Here is a 20,109-nt window from a genome sequence, read left to right on the forward strand (position 1 = left end):
CAAAGGTCCCTGCCAACCCAAACCAGTCTATGATTCTATCATTCTACAACTCTGGGGAAATCCAAGCCACAGGATGTAATCAAAAGAAAGCACAAACAGGGCATAAGCAAGTCCAACAGTGGTCAAGGTGGCCTGGATGCGGTGCATGGTCAGCAAGTCCCTATCACTGGCTGAAGCCTACTGAGACCTTCAGTCTGACCCCACGTGGGAGCTCTAATTTTTGCTAAACAAAGGACTGAAAACTTACTGCTAGTTTTCCATTGAATTCAAGGAGTTTGGGCTCATGTTGACTCTACAGAACAGAGGTGTTCAAGCTCTTGGGCCTCGGAAAGGTGATTTAAAATAACCACATCACAGAATCATAGAACGGTTTCAGTTGAAGCCCTTCGAGATCATGAGTCCAACCATCGATCCAGCCTTGCTAAGTCCACCACTAGACCACATCCCCAAGTACAACATCTATTTGTCTTTCAAACGCCCCAGGGATGGGGACTCCACCATCTCCCTGGGCAGCCTCTGCCAGTGCCTGACAGCCCTTCCAGTGACAAAATGCCTCCTGATATCCAGCCTAAATCTCCCCTGGTGCATCTTTTTTTGCTTTGTCCTCTCATTGGCATCCAGGGAGAGGAGCCCAGCACCCACCTCACTACAACCTCCTTTCAGGCAGTTGTAGACAGTGGTGAGGTCTCCCCTCAGCCTCCTCCAGGCTAAACAACCTCAGGTCCCTCAGCCACCTCTCACAACCCTTGTTCTCCAGCCCCTTCCCCAGCTCCGTTCCCTTCTCTGGACGCACTCCAGCTTCTCAATGTCCTTCTTGGAGTGAGGGGCCCCAAACTGAACCCAAGATTTGAGGTGTGGCCTCACCAGAGCCGAGTCCAGGGCAAAATCACTCTCCTGCTCTTGCTGGCCACGCTGTGTCTGATCCAGGCCAAGATGCCACTGGCCTTCTTGGCCACCTGGGCCACTGCTGGCTCCCGTTCAGCCACTGTCAACCAACACCTCCAGGCCCTTCTCCTTTCCAGCCACTCCTCACAGAGCCTGGAGCACTGCACAAGGTTGTTGTGTCCCAAAGGCAGGACCTGGCACATCAATACAACACTTCAACAGCCTACAACAAGGGTCAAAAATGTTGGAACATCAACATTTTACTAAGAAAACAAAAGTCTTTGATGGACCCATGCTAAGAAATATCAATGAATAAAACCTGCTGAGTATCTTTTCTCCTGTCCCTTAAAAAGCTCCCCTCCTTGTTATTACCCAACACTTACTTTTCCAGTATGGACATAATAATTGGAGGTAGAACCAGTATAGGCATTGGCAGAACCACTCTAGTCAGGGCTGTTTCTAGCAGTGCCTGGAAAGGAAAAACAGACAAATAAACCCAGGGCATTCCAAAGAAATCTCAGGATGTATCTGCACCGAGCAATCAACTGGTGAGCACCAGTGGGAGGTGTCCCTGCCCATGGCAAGAGGGTTGGAAGGGGATGGGCTTTGAGGTCCCTTCCAACCCAAACCATCCTGTGATTCTATGATTCCCCACAAACCCAGCACTAAGCTATTTGGGATGAAGCATCGGGATTGAGTGGCAGCTGAGCAGAAGGTCTCGGAAATCTCAAATTTTATGTTTAGAATCATAGAATCACAGAATAATAGAATCATAGAAGAGTTTGGGTTGGAAGGGACCTGAAAGATCACCTAATTCCAACCCCCCTTCCATGTTAGGGACATCCCACTAGATCAGGCTGCCCAAAGCCCCATCCAACCTGGTTTCAACTCCATCTCAATCCCACTTACACTACCTCCACTTCTAACATTTATTTTCTGTGCTGTCTCCCCCTCCACCGTGAGGATGGAGAGGGGAAGCCGGGTGCTGAAACCATTTAACGTAAGTGAAGAACTGGCTCCAAGAAGTATCTCTGAGCCCTTCAACAGACTGTTTGAAGCTCCCTGCTAAACAACAATATGGAGATGTATTAGAGATCTCCCATTTCTTGCCGAGGACTGTAAATCTGTACATTAATTGCTGTCTATGAAGTGCCTTAAGAGCCTTGGACAGAAGGAGCGAGAGAAATGCCAAGCATTATATTATTAACTCCTCTGCCTGGGCGTGTGCTTTGGTACATTGCAGCTTAAAGCCCACTTGGAAACAACATGCCTCAGACAATCAGATGATGCTCAGAAGACAAAGCTATGTAAGAAGGAGAAGAAAAAGGAATAATTGCAGGCAGATGGCAGAGAGGAGAAGGTCAGAGGGGAAAAGAAACCAGGTGTTAGCAGGAGGATGAAAACACCTGGCTCCCCACACCAAGCTTGGGTTGGCAATTGTGACTGGGGCTCCGGCACGGCAAGGGTTAAAAAGCTGCTCAGCTCGAAAATGAAGTCTTCCTCATTTAGAAAAAGGTGTAAGTTATCTTTGCTTCATATTCAACATGAACTGCTTACAAGTTTCCACAAAGAAAGCTGAAAGCTGTGAATGCATCAAAGCAGTGCAGGATTGATTTGCCTGGTGTCAACCTGCGCCCTTCCCGACCATTAAGATGGATCTGCAAGCTTGACGCAAGCCCATGTCCACCACCTCACTCCGTTTTGGGGCTACGCAACCCCACGTGTGGCTACAAAGCAGGCATTTCATCAAGAGAGCTGGAGAGGGACTATTCATAAAGGCTTGTGGTGACAGGATGAGGGGGAACGGGTATAAACTGGAGAGGGGCAGATTTAGATGAGACATTAGGAAGAATTTCTTCACTATGAGAGTAGTGAGATACTGGAATAGGTTGCCCAGGGAACTTGTGGATGCCCCAACCCTGGAGGTGTTCAAGGCCAGGTTGGATGGGTGCTGGGCAGCCTGATCCAGTGGGAGGTGTCCCTGCCCATGGCTGCGGGAGGTGGATCTGGATGGGTTTTGAGGTCCCAGAGTATTCCATGATTCTATGATTCTATGATGCCATGATTCTCTGATTACGTTTTGCCACTTGGTTCTTTCTGCGTGATGGGTAAAACTCATTTATTTCCAGCTCTTTCAAGTCATCGATTCCTACGGCTGTGGGATTCGTCAAGCCTGAAGGCCAGTTGGGTGCAAGGAACATCACAGATACATACGTGTTTTGCAGCAATTCTGGAAGACCCGACGATGTTTCCGTTATTGTCCAAAACATCAATTCCTTCTTCCAGCTCCGTGTGCCTCATCAGGACAACGTTGCAGATATTGGCACTAGCTGAGGATGAGAAAAGCACGATGATTAGCGACGCAGCCCTGGTCAATACCAAATGGCAGCTTCTGTTCGCCATGACAGCCCTTCAGCTTTGCGTGCATCAGCCTGCCAAGAAGTTTGCAAGTCATGAAGCCACTCTTAGACGGAGATAAAGAAGTGATTCTTACAAGGAGAATAATAATTAAGATAATTTTATTTATGTAAAATCATAGAATCATAGAATTGCTTGGTTGGAAAAGATCTTGGAGATCATCAAGCCCAACCCTACCTGTCCACAACTAAACCAGATCCCTGAGCACCTCATCTACCCGGCATTCAAACACCTCCAGGGATGGGGACTCCGTCACCTCCCTGGGCAGCCTCTGTGAGGGCCTCAGAACCCTTTCTGTGAAGACATTTTTCCAGATGTCCAATCTGAACCTGCCCTGGTGCAACTTGAAGCCATTTCCTCTCACCTTGTCACATGGGAGAAGAGACCAACACCCACCTCTCTACAACCTCCTTTCAGGCAGTTGTAGACAGTGAGAAGATCTCCCCTCAGCCTCCTTTTCTCCAGGCTAAACAACCCCAGGTCCCTCAGCCGCCTCTCCTAACTCTTTTCTCCAGCCCCTTCTCCAGCTCCGTTCCCTTCTCCAGACACGCTCCAGCTCCTCAATGTCCTTCTTGGTGCGAGGAGCCTAAAACTGAACCCAGGATTTGAGGTGCGCCCTCACCAGGACACAATTCCTTCCCTGCTCCTGCTGGCCACACTGTGTCTGATCCAAGCCAGGATGCCATTGGTCTTCTTGGCCACCTGGGCCACTGCTGGCTCCTGTTCATCTGGCCTTACTTTGCAAATGGATTTGCTGCCACAATCAGAAATGTATTGATGCAAAGAAACACCAACATTCCCAGATGCTGGTGCTCAGACACGTTCTCAATTCCTGTGGTGATTCTTCACCCCACATTATGATCTACTAACTCAAACATGTCCTTGCACTGGGCTACCAGTTGGTCTTGGCCAGCCAGGCACTGCTGATGGTCCACAGGAAAGCTGGGGAGAGGCTCTGGATCAGGGAGTGCAGGGATAGGACGAGGGGGAATGGTTTGAAGCTGAAGGAGGGGAGATTGAGATGAGATCTTAAGAAGAACTCTGTTCCTGTGAGGGTGGGGAGGCCCTGGCCCGGGTTGCCCAAGGAAGTCGTGGCTGCCCCATCCCTGGAGGTCGGACAGGGCTCTGAGTAACCTGATGTAGTAGGAGATGGGTTGGTTTAGTGGGTTGGAACTGGATGATCTTTAAGATCATTTCCAACCCAGCCCAGTCCATGACTCTACGACTCAGAGCTGTCTCTTCTGCTGGGACACCCCAGAGCTCTTCTTACCTACCCTGACTAAGCCAGCAGAGAAACTCTTCTTAAATACCGGATTTTAGCAGGTACAATGGAAACAAACTCTAAGGGGTTGCACTGACCTATGAAGGACAGCTTAGACCTGAGCCCTGAAATAGGACAGAATTATATCTTTTAATCAAATAAGACAAGGTTGGGTTGTTCCCATGGAGTTGGGCTTTTTAAGCCTGGAGAAGAGAAGGCTCAGAGGAGATCTTCCAGCATGTGAAGGGGGCCTACAGGAAACCTGGAGAGGGACTATTCATAAAGACTTGTGGTGACAGGACGAGGGGGAACGGGTATAAACTGGAGAGGGGCAGATTTAGACTGGACATAAGGAAGAATTTCTTCACCATGAGAGTGGTGAGGCCCCAGAACAGGTTTGCCCAGGGAAGTTGTGGCTGCCCCATCCCTGGAGGTGTTCAAGGCCAGGTTGGATGGGCATTGGGCAGCCTGATCCAGTGGGAGGTGTCCCTGCCCATGGCAGGGTGTTGGAACGGGGATGATCTTTAAGGTCCCTTTCAACCCAAACTATTCTATGATTCTATGATTCTATGACACATCTCCCACCAGTAGGGGTCTTGTTGACTATTTGCCCCAATTTCACGTTTTAGTGGAAAAATAGCTCTGTGGACTTATTTTCTGGGACCTTCTCTGACAAGCTCTGAACTTCTGTAGCCTCCTCAAGGTGACCCCAAATCGTGCTCCTCAAGCAACGTGTTACAAGTTGGGGTTGAGGAACATCATTCGCAGATGCAGCTCCTCTCCAGGGCCCAGAACCCTCGTTATTTTTTCCAAGGAAAAGCTGCTAATTCCTAGATAAGTTTTGCTTTTGATAAACTGGCATTTTCCATGAAACCCCCCCCCATCACATTTTGTTGCAAACTTTCCAACCAGAACTCACACAAACCCACTGTTGCTGCAAGTACCACGGCTTCCAAAAATGTGTTTCTGTACTGCTTGATAGGTTAATATTCGCTAATTAATCTCAACTCATGTCATATAACAAATGTCTAATTTTTTAAGGGTGGTGGGTGGGTGAGCCCTATATGAACGCAGCTTCGCTGCAATCAAGGATGATTTGTGGTGACAAATGCTCCTTACGCTTGAGAAGAAGAGGAACATACACACACGCACACTCTGTCTCTCTCTTTAATATTCAAACTACCGGACCACTCTTCCCATCTATCAAAATATCTGTGTTACCAACCCCTCAGCTCCCTAATTCAAGACAAAAAAAGGAGAGGCATTTGGTTTAAAGCAAGTTTAGCCTCTCTTTTTCTCTTCTCTGACACTCGCACGCCCCATCTTTCCAGCTTTCAGTCAAGGCTGAACATATCCAAACACGCCAGCAGAGCAGCTCCGGCCAAGCTGGGATGCCCCAGCACAAGGTGGAGTTCAGGAGAAGCTCATGAAGTTCAACACCTCGGGTGAGGTGATCTGTGGTTTCAAATCAGGCTGGAGGATAACGTGAGAGCAGTCCTGAGGAGAAGGACTTGGGGTGCTGGGGAGGAGAAGCTCAACATGAGTTGGCAACGTGTGCTCACAGCCCTGAAACCAACCGTGTCCTGGGCTGCACCCAAAGCAGCGTGGCCAGCAGGGAGGGAGGGGATTCTCGCTCTCTACTTTGCTCTGTTGAGACCCCACCTGGAGTCCAGTGTCCAGTTCTGGAATTCCCAACATAAGAAGGAGATGGAACTGTTGGAGCAACTCCAGAGGAGGCCACAAAGATGACCTGAGGGCTGGAGCACCTCTGCTATGAGGCCAGGCTGGGAGCGTTTGGGTTGTTGAGACTTGAGAACAAGTCTTAGAGGAGCAGCTGAGGGACCTGGGGTTGTTTAGCCTTGAGAAGGGGAGACTTCATTGTTCTCTACAATTACCTTAAAGGAGGTTGTGGAGAAGAGGGAGCTGGGCTTTTCTCCCAAGTGACAGGGGACAGGACAAAGGGGAACAGCCTCAAGCTGCATCAGGGGAGGTTCAGGCTGGACATCAGAAAAACATTTTTCACAGAAAGGGTCATTGGGCCCTGGCAGAGGCTGCCCAGGGAGGGGTGGAGCCACCATCCCTGGAGGTATTTAAAAGACGGGCAGATGAGATGCTCAAGGGCGTGGTTTAGTGGCTTATAGGAATGAATGGATGGACTCGATGATCCTGGAGGTCTTTTCCAACCTAGTGATTCTGTTCAGCCTGGAGAAGAGAAGGCTCTGAGAAGACCTTATAGCAGCCTTCCAATACCTGAAGAAGCTCCAGGAAAGCTGGGGAGGGACTTTTTCCAGGGGTCTGGAGTGATAGAACAAGAGGGAATGGCTTTAAACTGGAAGGGGGAAGATTTAGATTAGTCATTAGGAAGAAATTCCTCATGATGAGGGTCGTGAGGCCCTGGCCCAGGTTGCCCAGAGAAGTCATAACTGCTCCATCCCTGGAGGTGTTCAAGGCCAGGTTGGATGGGGCTTTGAGCAGCCTGATCCAGTGGGAGGTGTCCCTGCCCACAGCCGGGGTTGGAACTGGATGGGCTTTGAGGTCCCTCCCAACCCTGCCTATTCTACAGTCCTGTGATCTGGCTTTTCACATAGAGAAGGTGGAGTTGTGGCCTCTTGCTGGCATTTGGCCCTTCAAAAGTCAACAGAAAGATTTCTCTTAATCCAAGAGTTTGTCCAGCTCCACAAACCAATAACTTGCAGCTTTCAAAACCACAAAACAGCAATTAGTGAGAGAATTCCTGATGTCCTGGCACTTAACAAAGCATGACAGCACACAAAATAAAACTAGGGAATTAATTACAGGCTAAACAATTTAATTATGAGCCCTCAATCAAGGCCGACATAAGCGTAACCTCTTTCTCCTTACACCTTGGTATGAAAATAGATCAACTCGGCGGCAAAGACATCCCATGTGCGTCGCTGACTCAAACCCAGCCTTGGAGCTGCTTCTCAGGTCTTGCGCTCACCTCTAGTGCCCTCTGGGTTATAAAAATCAAACGAAAGCTGAAACCTTCTAAAAATATATTCCAGGAAAGTTCCAGGAAAACAATACTAATGGTCACAGATCCCCTGTGTCCAAGCAAAGCGCTCAGAAACAAGATTGAGTGCAACCTGCAGGCCATCAGTCCTGTCAGCCCTGCTCTGCAGACAGGGCAAAAAGCTGTTTTTCTGGCAGAAAAAGGTAAAAAAAGGCTGGAACTTGGGAATTGAAGGCTTGTGGGGGTCAGACTGAACATATCGAAACACGCCAGCAGAGAGGATCTGGCCAAGCCAGGATGCACCAGCACGAGACGAAGTTCATGAACCTCATGAAGTTCAACAAGGCCAAGCGCAAGGTTTTGCACCTGGGTCGGGGCAATCCCAAACATAAATACAGGTTGGGTGGGGAATGAATTGAAAGCAACACTGAGGAGAAGGAATTGGGTTGCTGGTGGTTCAGAAGCTCAACATGAGCCAGCAATGTGCACTCGCAGCCAAGAAAACAACCGTGTCCTGGGCTGCATCCAAGGCAGCGTGGCCAGCAGGGCCAGGGAGGGGATTCTGCCGCTCTACTCTGCTCTGGTGAGACCCCATCAGGACTCCAATTCTGGAATCCTCAACATAAGAAGGAGACAGAACTGTTGGAATGGGTCCAGAGGATGCCACGAAGATGACCTGAAGATTGGAGCACCTTCCAAATGAGGCCAGGCTGAGTTTGGGTTGTTCAGCCTGGAGAAGAGAAGGCTCCGAGGAGACCTTAGAGCAGCTTCCAGTGCCTGAAGGGGCTCCCGGAAGGCTGAGGAGGGAATGTCTTTAAATTAGAAGGGGGAAGATTGAGATGAAACGTTAAGAAGAAATTCTTCATGATGAGGGTGGGGAGGCCCTGGCACGGGTCACCCAGAGAAGTTGTGGCTCCTCCATCCCTGGAGGTGTTCAAGGCCAGGTTGGATGGGGCTTTGAGCAGCCTGATCCAGGGGGACCTGTCCTTGCCCGTGGCAGGGAGGTTGGAACTGGATGGGCTTTGAGGTCCCTTCCAACCCACCCATTCTATGATTCAATGATCCTAATAAACGAACAAGCTCCTATTAACCCTGATGTCACGGGCCATTTCTTCACAGCTAAAACATCACATGCAGGTCACTGTAACCACAGGCTGCAGCAAAGCCTGAGCCCCGCGCTTCCCATCCCTCAAACACTCAACACTCAGCTGGTGAACAGAAGGGTGGCTTTTGTGCTCCCACAAGCGTTAATTCTTCACACACTTCGGTCTTAATCAGTGGCTCCCAGAAATCTGCATATTCAGAGCAGGAGCATTTCAGTTTTAATGTAAATAAACCCCAATGCTACTGCTTATTCGACAATTCGACGTGATTTAAACCAGATCTGGCAAATTAAATCCGCTGAATTTAGTTGGTTGAGGACCAGCCAACGCTAATCACTTGTTAAATTGCTTGAGAGTAGAAAGTGCGGCTCAATAAAGCTTCGTGAGCTGCCTCCGCCAGCAGCATTGCACCATTTCCACCCAAAATGTTACTTTGGACCATCCTGTCACTCTCTGCACCAACTCAGGGATGACACAGCGACAGCACAAAGCAGGATGGCAGGAGTTAGGTGTCCATCCCAGTGACTTTTGCCCAGCCAACATTTTCAATAGAGAGAAAAGGCGTTAATTCTTACCGACTGCAGGGAATGGCACAAATCTCTGGATCAACAGACGAGTGGCGGGGGTAAACTTGTTTGCTCTCTGAATTAGAACATTAAGGCCCACCTTTGAACAGAAAAGAAAAAAAAGAGAGAAGCTGAACCATTCAGCTACAAGGAGCAGGGCAGAAGTGTTTGAGAACTAAAATCCCTACAGACGTTGTGGGGCTTAACCGGGGTGGGTTCAACACTTTATTCAACAAGGTGGTGAGACACTGGAACAGATCGCTCAGAGAACCTGTGGCTGCCCCATCCCTGGAGGTGTTCAAGGCCAGGTTGGATGGGGCTTGGAGCAACCTGATCCAGTGGGAGGTGTCCCTGTCCATGGCAAAGGAGTTGGAATTGGATGAGCTTTAAGGTCCCTTCCACACCAGACCATTCCATGATTCTATGATTGGGTTGAACCCAACACTGACTTTAAATGAAAAGTTAAACACAACCACCGGCTTTAAACCCGGTTTAATCCAACTGTTGGGCTGAGCCCAACCACTGGGTTTCAATGAAGGAGTGAACCCAATCTATAGGTTTAAACGAAGACTTGTACCAAATCATTGGGGTTAAATGAAGACTTTAACCCAGTTGTTGGGCTGAACTCAGCCATCCAGTTTGAATGAAGGACTGAACACAACTCTTGGGTTTAAATGAAGGGCTTAACCCAACCGCTGGGCTGAACTCAGCCATTGGGTTTAAATGAAGGATCAAACCCAACTATTTGGTTTAAATGAAGGACTTGAACTCAACCATAGAGATTAAACAAAGGGCTGATGTCAACAGTTGGGTTGAACCCAGGCTTACAGGAAGGGATGAACCCAACTGTTAGGTTGAACCCAGCCATTAGGTTTAAACCCTTTCCAACTAAAAGACAGGCTAGAAACCACTGCAAAGCCATTCAGTCCTTCTGGAAATGCCCCTAGGTGTGTTTTCACCCAGTTCTTCAGCATTTCCCCCATCCAGCACCAAGTCATTAAGAGTGGGAACCATCACCCAGTTAGCAAAATGCCAAATAGCAGTGGTGGTGGTTGGCGCAACAGAATCCATTCCTCCTCCCGGGGTCTGTACAAACTACACCACCCCACTCCACTGCAAACATTTGGGTTATAAAGGAGCTATTAATAGAAGGAAGAACTAGCAGGGAGTTTATTATAACCACAGAGCATTTTTTGGTTCCCTCCTCCAACACTTGAATAATGCAGAGCTCTCCGCAGCTTTGCAAGGATCGAAGTCATTGCGTATGGTAATATAAACAGCACGGAGGAGAGCTGCTGCCTCATCAGCCTCGGCATGGTTGGGGAGTAGTGGTAGTCAGAGATTTTCCACCAGAATTTGTTTCAAGCAGAACTGAGGGTCTTAATTTAACAAATCTATTCAAAGGGAATGACTTCGGTCTTCAAATCACCCTCCTCTATATTTTCTCTTTTTCATCCAACCCCTCTCCCAGTTGCACCTTCAGTCGTGTGTTCAACTTTGGGTCCCTCACTCCAAGAGGGACATTGAGGAGCTGGAGGTCGTCCAGAGAAGGGATCGGAGCTGGGGAAGGGGCTGAAGAACAAGGGTTATGGGAATGGCTGAGGGACCTGGGGTTGTTTATCCTGGAGAAAAGGAGGCTGAGGGAGACCTCATCACTGTCTACAACTGCCTGAAAGGAGGTTGTGGGGAGGTGGGTGTTGGTCTCTTCTCCCAAGTGACAGGTGATAGGATGAGAGGGAATGGCCTCAAGCTGCACCAGGGCAGGTTCAGATTGGACATCAGGAAAAAATTCTTCATGGAAAGGGTTCTCAGGCTCAGGCAGAGGCTGCCCAGGGAGGTGGTGGAGTCTCCATCCTTGGTTGTGTTTAAAAGCCGTGTAGATGAGATGCTCAGGGATCTGGTTTAGTAGTGGACAGGTACGGTTGGACTTGAAGATCTCAAAGGTCTTTTCCAACCAAGTGATTAGATGATTGTACAAAATTACAGAATCATGGGATGGTTTGGGTTAGAAGGGACCTCAAAGCCCATCCAGTTCCAACCCTCTGCCCTGGGCAAGGACACCTCCCACTGGATCAGGTTGCTCAAAGCCTCATCCAACTTTGCCTTGAACACCTCCAGGGATGGGGCAGCCATGACTTCTCTGGGCAACCTGGGCCAGGGCCTCCCCACCCTCACAGCAAAACATTTCTTCCTAAGATCTCATCTCAGCCTCCCTTATTTCAGCTTAAAATATGCAAACAAAGCCCAACAGCCCCAAACCAGGAATTTTAGACCGAAAATGGAAGTCTTTAGCAACACTCGACCAAAAAGTTTTCAGCCAAAAAAGCAGCAAAATAAAAAAAAAAAAAAAAAAATCAGAGAAAGCCAAAAATCTGCCAGAAAAATAAGGATTTGGGGGGGGGGGGTTATAAGAAAAGGAAAGCAAAGCATGGGAGAACATATTTTGCAAGCTGCTACATTATACATGCATCTCATCTTTTTGGAGGCTGAAGGGGAAGATGTTGAGAAGCACAACTGCTGGGTAAGCCCTGCATAAGCAGCGTGTTGGGTATCGAATCCTGTAGAGCATCTCCAAAGCCCCATGAGGTTTTCACCAGGAGATCAAGCAGGATCCTAAGAAGGAACCTAAAGGGATCTCTTCCACCTCTACTCGGCTACTGCGACTCTAGTGCTGAGCCCAAGAGAGACACAGTGGTTCTTCTAGGCAAGAATGAGGGTTTTCTCCTAACCTCACCTCTCAGAAATGACTGAATGATTTTGTTTTCCCATTTTCCGGGTTCTGGGATGTGTATTTGCAAAATTCGAATGCTTCCAGAAACTGGAAAGCAGTCTAAAATGGGTGGCTTTAAGGCTAAAGCTAAGACACTCAAGCATGGCTTTGCTGGTGCTGCCTCACGGCTTTGGGAGTTTATAGCATGTTGGAAAAGGCTGCCCAGGGAAGTGGTGGCATCACCATCCATAGAGGGGTTCAAAAAACATTTAGATGGCATTTGGGGACATGGTTTAGTAGGCACGGTGATGTTGGGCTGACGGTTGGACTGGATGATCTTGGAGGTCTTTTCCAACCTTAATGATTCTGTGATTCAATGACAAATTTTATTGGGTTCGCAGCTTCTCCTTGTAGGTTTGATGGAAGGATTTGAGTGTGAAGTGGAAGAGCAGAAGCTTTTGAAACAGAAAAGATGCAGCCGAGCCTGGGAGAGACACCGCTGTGAGGCTGGCGGTAATAAAAGCATTTTACTTTCAGATTCAATTTGATGCTGCAGATGAAGTGGTTCCTCCACTTCCAGCAACCTCCCTGCTGTGAATATGAAATTAAATGTTGCTATAGATTTATATCCAATCTCCCAAATTCCTGACGCGAGGCCCGGATTTAGGAAACTAATGAGGGTTTGTTTTTTACAGTTTTGAAATGGCTTGAATCAATCTGTCAACTCTTTCCTGCAGGTCACCAAGTGGGATGAAGGTAAACAGGTCAAGGAGAGCATCCAACAATGAGCAGGTAGTCCTCAAGCTCAGACCACCAAAAGGGTGGTCAACAAGGAGAGCTTAATATGCTTAGTTCCTAGGAGCTCGACTATCAAGTGAAATTCATCCCTGAGAAAACAACCGCAGGAGTATTATTATTATCATCAGCCTGCCTACAGCCTGAGTCACGGATCTGGGATCGACAACACTGGTGCAGTACAAACACGTAACAGAGTTGGGTGGGATTCATCACACCCAACATGGTACCTCCAGATGGGCTCCCTTAGTGCAGAGAAATGTGCCTTTTTAAGGGTTTTTAATCTCCTCCCAAGACAAATATTTGCTTGGGCTCATGTGAAACAGCTCTAGCGGTGCCCATTCATCACTTCTGACTACCAAAGGAAGCCTGAGATGCTGCTCAGACGAAGATATCTACACTGGTGATCAAAGAATCATAGGATGGTTTGGATTGGAAGGGACCTCAAAGTTCATCCAGTTCCGCCCCCATGCCATGGGCTGAGACACCTCCCACTGGATCAGGGTGCTCAAAGCCTCATCCAACCTGGCCTTGAACACCTCCAGGGATGGGGCAGCCACAGCTTCCCTGTGGGCAACCTGGGCCAGGGCCTCACCACCCTCATCGTGAAGAACCTCTTCCTCATGTCTAATCCAACTCTTCCCACTTACAATTTAATCCATTCCCCCTTGTCTTACTATGCCACGCTCTTGTAAAAAGTCCTTCCCCAGCTTTCTTGTAGCCCCCTTCAGGTACTGGAAGGGATGTCTCAACACAGGCAAGACAAGAGCTCCTTCTTGCTGTTGGGAGCAATGGGCATGGATTTGCCACACTGATTTCAGTTTGGGACATTCCCACAGTGTTACTCAGTTCAGGGGACGAATCCACCATTCTCAAATCACCTATTTTTGAGCCTTCCTTCTCCAGAGCTCTTCATTGATCTGCTTGACAGAGTAACCCAACAAGCCCAGCACAGAGGATCCATTACACCACAATTGCTAATGTCCCGCAATATGAAACCAGGGCCGAATCCTGCCGACGGGCGAGCAACCCTACTCAGGGCTCTACTACGCCTCTGGCTGCACTCTGCCCTTCCTCTCTTCCTCTTCTTCAAGTGCTGAGACTTCCTGCTCTTTATTTTGCTACTGGTTTTGTTTTCAGCATCAACAATGTTATCTCAGGAGGACGGATTTTGTGGTGTCACCATACGTGAGACCGTACCACGGTGACAGTTTCTGGCATCAAGTGACTGTAATAATAAACCAAGATTTCCATTTCCTTTTCTTTTCCTTCCTGTTTCAACAAGTTCTGACCTCATGTCCTCCAAGACACGAATTTTAGAAGCACAGGGATTTCTTTACAAATCCCTGTATGTTGGACTTGATGATCTCAAAGGTCTTTTCCAACCAAGCAATTCTATGAGTCTATCAGTGAAGTGAGTGTTGGTCTCTTCTCCCAAGAAACAGGTGACAAGATGAGAGGAAATGGCCTCAAGCTGCACAGGGCAGGTTCAGATTGGACATCAGGAAAGATTTCTTCACCGAAAGGGTTCTCAGACCCTGGCAGAGGCTGCCCAGGGAGGTGGTGGAGTCCCCATGCCTGGTGTTTAAAAGCCGGATAGATGAAGTGCTCAGAGGTCTGGTTTAGTAGTGGACAGGTATGGTTGGACTTGATGATCTCAAAGGTCTTTTCCAACCAAACAAGTCTATGATTCTATGCTGGGAAAAAAACCCTTTTTTTGTGTTTCTGAACGTTACTATTTTTGAAGCCTGAGAAATGTCTTTTGAAGGCCTGAAGGTGGCAATGACCGATCTGTTTGATAAAGGTCTAACCCTGCTCCTCTTTAACCAGTTCTAGAGCAGTAAATACATCAGTCGTTCAAGAAGTTATTTATTTCACTTAATGTTGAGAGGGAATTTATATAAAATAAAGGAGCAAGGTGGACATTGGTTGGCAGATGACACTTAAACATCGCTGAGTGACTCTCTAGACTTCAGTAACTCCGTTGGTGAGATGTCTACTGACTTAAGAGACTCAACTTTCATAGAATCATAGAATTATAAATCATAGACTCATAGAATAGTTTGGGTTGGAAGGGACTTTAAAGATCATCCAGTTCCAACCTTCTGCCACGTCCCACTAGATCTGGCTGCCCAGGTCCCCATCCAACCTGGCCTTGAACACCTCCAGGTTGAACCTCCTTGAACTTTCCCAGGTTCCAGTAGCAGTGCGGCAATCCTGACCACTGCAGTTGCAGTTGGCTGCTCTAACTGACTTAGAAAGCCATCTTGGAAGGAGGGATTGGCTCCAAAAGAAGTCTCTCCTTCAGCCTTAAAATCACCAGACTGCTGAATTAAAACACTAATTGGATCTGATGAGTCCCATGCAGCCGAGCTGAAGAAAAGAGCATTAGGAAAAGGAAGGAAAAAAAATCATTCATTAGGGCTGAGAGGTGAAGATGGAGGCAGAGAGATGGAAAACTGGGCTGTTTACCAACTGGAGCTTTACCAATTCAAGAAGAACAGAATGGAAGAATATAAGGGAAGGGAAAGGAATAACGATCCAAGCAGAGAAGGAATTTAGAGTAAGGAAAGGAGGTAACTTAAGCCACATCCAAGATGATTGCAGAAGGGATGATGACCACAGTAGCCCCACAGCTTCAATGGAAGAAATGGCTTAGTGTTGAGAAAGAAGGAAGATGGCAGGAAAGGTGTGAGTAGGAAAAGAGGGAATTAACACTGATAATCAGCAAACTTGATGTTGCAGATGAGGGAAAAAGGAGGATGGTGGAGTCTCGTGCCCAAGCGAAAAGGTTGTTTCAACATTGTGTTTTCCACCCATCTTGGTCCTGTACAGAGGCAACACCACACCTGGGTGCTGTGGGGCTGGGGGAGAAGGAAAAGGTATGGGTGAAAAGGCTTTGAGGTTTTGAGCAACCTGGTCCAGTGGGAAGTGTCCCTGCCCATGGCAAGTGGCTTGGAACTGGATGGGCTTTAAGGTCCCTTCCAACTCAAACCATTCTGTGATTCTATGAATCTAAGATTCTCCAAAAACTAATTTGCTATAACAAAGACGCACCATTAGACATTAGGAAGAAATTCTTCATGAGGAGGGTAGGGAGGCCCTGGCATAGGTTGTCCAGGAAAGTAGTGGCTGCCCCATCCCTGGAGGTGTTCAAGGCCAGGTTGGATGGGGCTTTGAGCAACCTGATCCAGTGGGAGGTGTCCCTGCCCATGGCAGGGGATTGGAACTGGATGAACTTTAAGGTCCTCCCCAACCCAACCCATTCTGTGATTCTATCATTTAAAGGTGGGCGAAACTTCCCTTCAAAACTTTCAGCAGCAAACAAAAGTTCCTCACCAGCTTCTCCAATCTACTGCGATTTCCCCCCCGCTCCTGGTTCCCCGCCTGGTCGTGCTCCTTTCCCTCCCACCCCTCGCCCTATTTTGCACCGGCTTCCTCCAGCTTCTAAGTGTTTCTTTACCGCCCTAAGTGGTGGATAGTCCTGAGGGCAGTGGGTGGCCTCCTGCGCCGTCTCACAAGCTGATTATGGGCATCACACCAAATTCACAGCCTGTCAATGCAGCCGCTCCACACGGCTCACAAACAATTATCAGGAAGAAGGAGCTGGGATTAGAAAAATCCACAGGGGCGCCTTCACCTAGAGAGGAGAGCAAAAAATTGCGTCCGTGTATGTGTGTGTGTGTGTGTGTGTGCGTGAGTTGTGTGCGATGGGAGTTGGGAAGGAGGAACAACCCATGGCCGGTGGCACTGACAGCAAGAGAAGGAGCAGAGTTGGTGCCCCAGAGGGCAGCTGGCAAGGATGCTCTCCCTGGTCTGAGCTGCACACAATCAAGACTGAAAACTTGGTCCAACGAGCTCCTGTCCTTCCTGAATATGGAAAATATATTAAGATCCCCATCCCTGGAGGTGTTCAAGGCCAGGTTGGATGGGGCTTTGAGCAGCCTGATCCAGTGGGAGGTGTCCTGGCTCATGGCAGGGGGGTGGAACTGGATGGGCTTTGAGGTCCGTTTCTGGCCAAACCATTCCATGGTTCTATGATTACACAGCTCTTTCAACTCTAAATTCACCTGTGACACTTCTACACCACCTCTGCCAACGTGATGCAGTGGAAGGTGTCCCTGCTCATGATTCTGTCACAGATGACTTTGGCAGTCACTGCCCTTTCAGCCCTGACTCCCACTGCTCAGAAGCTGTATCGCTGGTACCTCCCCTTTGAGGTCAGACCGAGAGAGTTGAGGTTGTTCAGCCTGGAGAAGAGAAAGCTCCGGAGAGACCTTAGCGCAGCTTCCAGTACCCAAAAGGGCTGCAGGAAAGCTGGGGAGGGGCTCTGGATCAAGGAGTGCAGGGATGGGATGAGGGGAATGGTTTTAAGCTCCAAGAGTGGAGATTGAGATGAGATCTTAGGAAGAAATATTTTCCTCTGCGGGTGGGGAGGTCCTGGCCCAGGTTGCCCAGAGCAGTGGTGGCTGCCCCATCCCTGGAGGTGTTCAAGGCCAGGTTGGATGGGGCTTGGAGCAGCCTGATCCAGTGGGAGGTGTCCTGGCTCATGGCAGGGTGGGTGGAACTGGATGGGCTTTAAGGTTCCTTCCAACCCAAACCATCCCATGATTCCATGAAACCAGATCAGGTCATTAAAATTGTCTTGTTTCTCTCCAGTTTTAGCTTAGTTTGGTTTTACTCAAGTTTATCTCCATCTGCTTTAATGGTTCATGAAAGCTCCGTACAGGAAGCCAGAGCATCACCAAATCACACCAGCACTACATTCCTGCCTCCACTGGCTCATCCCAAGTCAGGATTTTGGGTCAGGTAGCACAGATAGACTTCTAAACTGAGAAGACCTGGATCTGCACTTGAAGTGATGCTTTCAACACCCTTCTGTACAGCCAGCAGTGACTCCAAGGTGAGTCATTCATAGGTGACAGCACCAACGTTATTAATGGCATTAATCACTGGGTTTTTTTTAACCCAATAAGGTAAAAAAGCAACATTTCACGTCCTGTCCAGGTACATTTTAAGTGTGGAGATCATTGCAAAATACACAGCCTGGCTGGCAGTCATGGTTACATGACATCGCATCTCAATCTTTCATAGAAAAGAAGACAAAACACCTACTTTTGTCAGAATTTAGCTCAGGTTGCTAAGTGAGAGCTACGTATTTGTTTGCCTCTGTACTGACAAGACCATCAATCCCAAACCTGCATTTAATAAAACCCTTCTGAGATGTTACAAACCCTGGTGGGGGGGGAAGGGAGAAGCCTGATGAGTTTTTTAACCGGGACAAACTCCACCATCCCTCGATTTAAGATCTCGTCGATATGGTTTTGTTTCCCCTTTCATCAGAGGAGAATCCCTTTCACAAAGGGTTGCTCAGAGCCATCGTGTGTGGGCAGACACGGTACCACAGAGTCATGGAATCATGGAATGGGTTGGGTTGGAAGGGACCTCAAAGCCCATCCAGTCCCATCCCCCTGCCATGGGCAGGGACACCTCCCACTGGATCACAGTGCTCAAAGCCTCATCCAACCTGGCCTTGAGCACCTCCAGGGATGGGGCAGCCAAGACTCCCCCGAGCAACCTGGGCCAGGGCCTCCCCATCCTCACTGGAAAACATTTCTTCCTGAGATCTCATCTCAATCTCCCCTCTTGCAGCTTCAATCCGTTCCCCCTCATCCTATCCCCGCACTCCCTGATCCAGAGTGACTCCCCAGCATTCCTGGAGCCCCTTTCCCTACTGGAAGCTGCTCTAAGGTCTCTTCAGAGCCTTCTTTTCTCCAACTACAACTCTTCCAGCCTGTTCTCATAGTGGAGGTGCTCCAAGGCGGTAGAAGTTTCCTGGTTAGGTTCCATACACCTATACATGCGAAACACACTCTGCCCGCCAGACTGGCTGCCGTCTAATTAGAGCCCAGTCTGTCAAGAAGGGAGGACAATGCCAGCAGCACCGATGCACGTGGCACCTCCAGGGCACACGAAGCAGATACCAGATGGACAACGAACTCACGACCTGCACACCAAGCTGAGCGACAATACACTGCTTACTGGGAGACGTCAGAAACGGGGCCAAACGATAACTGGCAGAAGAGAGAAATCCCTTGGAGAGCCTGCACGAGGTCTTCACTGTCACAAGGAGCAAGATTTGGAGCTGATCTTGGCAGAAGCTGAAGCTGTGATTGTGGAAATTAAAAACCTGATGTGTAAAGCTCCGATCCAAAGAGTAAAGAACCCAACAGCAACAACACTGCTGCTGTGAGATGCTTCAAGGAGAAGGTACAGAGAAACCCGACGGCTTACCACCACGGGCTCCAGGTGAGCCAACTCTTGCTTTAACACTGCAAGTCTCCAGCCTGCAGATCTTCACACCAGTGACAACCTAGACACCACAGAGCTGCTGCTCCCAGCCCCTGTCTGGATCTGGTTTCATTTGAAGACACTTAAGTGCAGCCACCAGAATCATTTCTGACCTCAAACTGAAGTTCCGGTCTCAGGCCACAGGACTGAGGAGCTGATGAGAAGCAAAAGGGATGAGGACTACAGGAGCAAATTGAGTTTGGAGCTGAAATGAAGAAACCTACTTATAAAATAGGTAAAAAACGCAGTTATTAAAAATGGTCAAGAACTGGAAGAGGTTCTCAAGGGCAGTGGTGGCATCACCATCCGTGGAGGTGTAGATAAGCCTCTAAAACGTGTCGTTGTACCTTTTCTGCTGGAACATTAAAGATCCCACAGCAGTTTGTATTCAGAGCCGTGCAAGGAGGTCAGCACCCAGGCTGCTCACCACGCCATGTGGACACGGGTTCCCCAATTCACCTTCAGGAAGAAGCTTCATGGGCTTCTTTAGGTTTCTCCACAAGGTAAAACATCTGTCTGGAGCAGAGTGCGGGTGGTTAGAAGGCTGGAGGCAGGAGCTCCTGGCTGGGAGCTGGGAGTGAGCAACTTGGCGCATCATATATATTCAGCGCTGGTGAGGCCAAACCTCAAATCGTGGGGTCAGTTTTGGGCCCGTCACTCCAAGAAGGACATTGAGGGGCTGGAATGCATCCAGAGAAGGGAACAAAGCTGGGGAAGGGTCTGGAGAATAAGGGTTATGACTGAGCAAGCTGAGGTTGTTTAGCCTGGAGAAGAGGAGGCTGAGGGGAGACCTCATTCCTCTCTACAGCTCCATGAAAGGCGCTTGTAGTGGGGTGGATGTTGGTCTCCCAAGTAACAAGTGATGGGATGAGAAGAAATGGCTTCAAGTTGTGCCAGGGGAGGTTCAGACTGGATATTAGGAAAATATCTTTCCTGAAAGAATAGTGAAGCACTGTCAGAGGCTGCCCAGGGCAGTGGTGGAGTCTCCATCCCCGGAGGTGTTAAAACACGTGGAATATGGCTCTTGGGTACATGGTTTAGTAGGA

The 20,109-nt window shown here is 48.7% G+C and overlaps 1 protein-coding gene across 3 annotated transcripts in view; it reads right to left on the reverse strand.

The window, feature by feature from the left end:
• Positions 1–20,109, reverse strand: part of SFXN5 (sideroflexin 5) — a 123,724-nt gene that overhangs the window by 40,016 nt on the left and 63,599 nt on the right. For all 3 annotated transcript variants that reach the window (XM_054065879.1, XM_054065881.1, XM_054065880.1), the window contains exons 10-12: positions 9,217–9,307; positions 3,100–3,215; positions 1,269–1,354 (exon numbers count right to left, since the gene is read on the reverse strand). In XM_054065879.1, the coding sequence (XP_053921854.1) occupies positions 1,269–1,354; positions 3,100–3,215; positions 9,217–9,307 (293 nt within the window). The remainder of the gene's footprint in view (positions 1–1,268; positions 1,355–3,099; positions 3,216–9,216; positions 9,308–20,109) is intronic.

Source organism: Cuculus canorus, chromosome 4 (genome assembly GCF_017976375.1).
Source record: "Cuculus canorus isolate bCucCan1 chromosome 4, bCucCan1.pri, whole genome shotgun sequence".
NCBI classification, from domain to species: domain Eukaryota; kingdom Metazoa; phylum Chordata; class Aves; order Cuculiformes; family Cuculidae; genus Cuculus; species Cuculus canorus.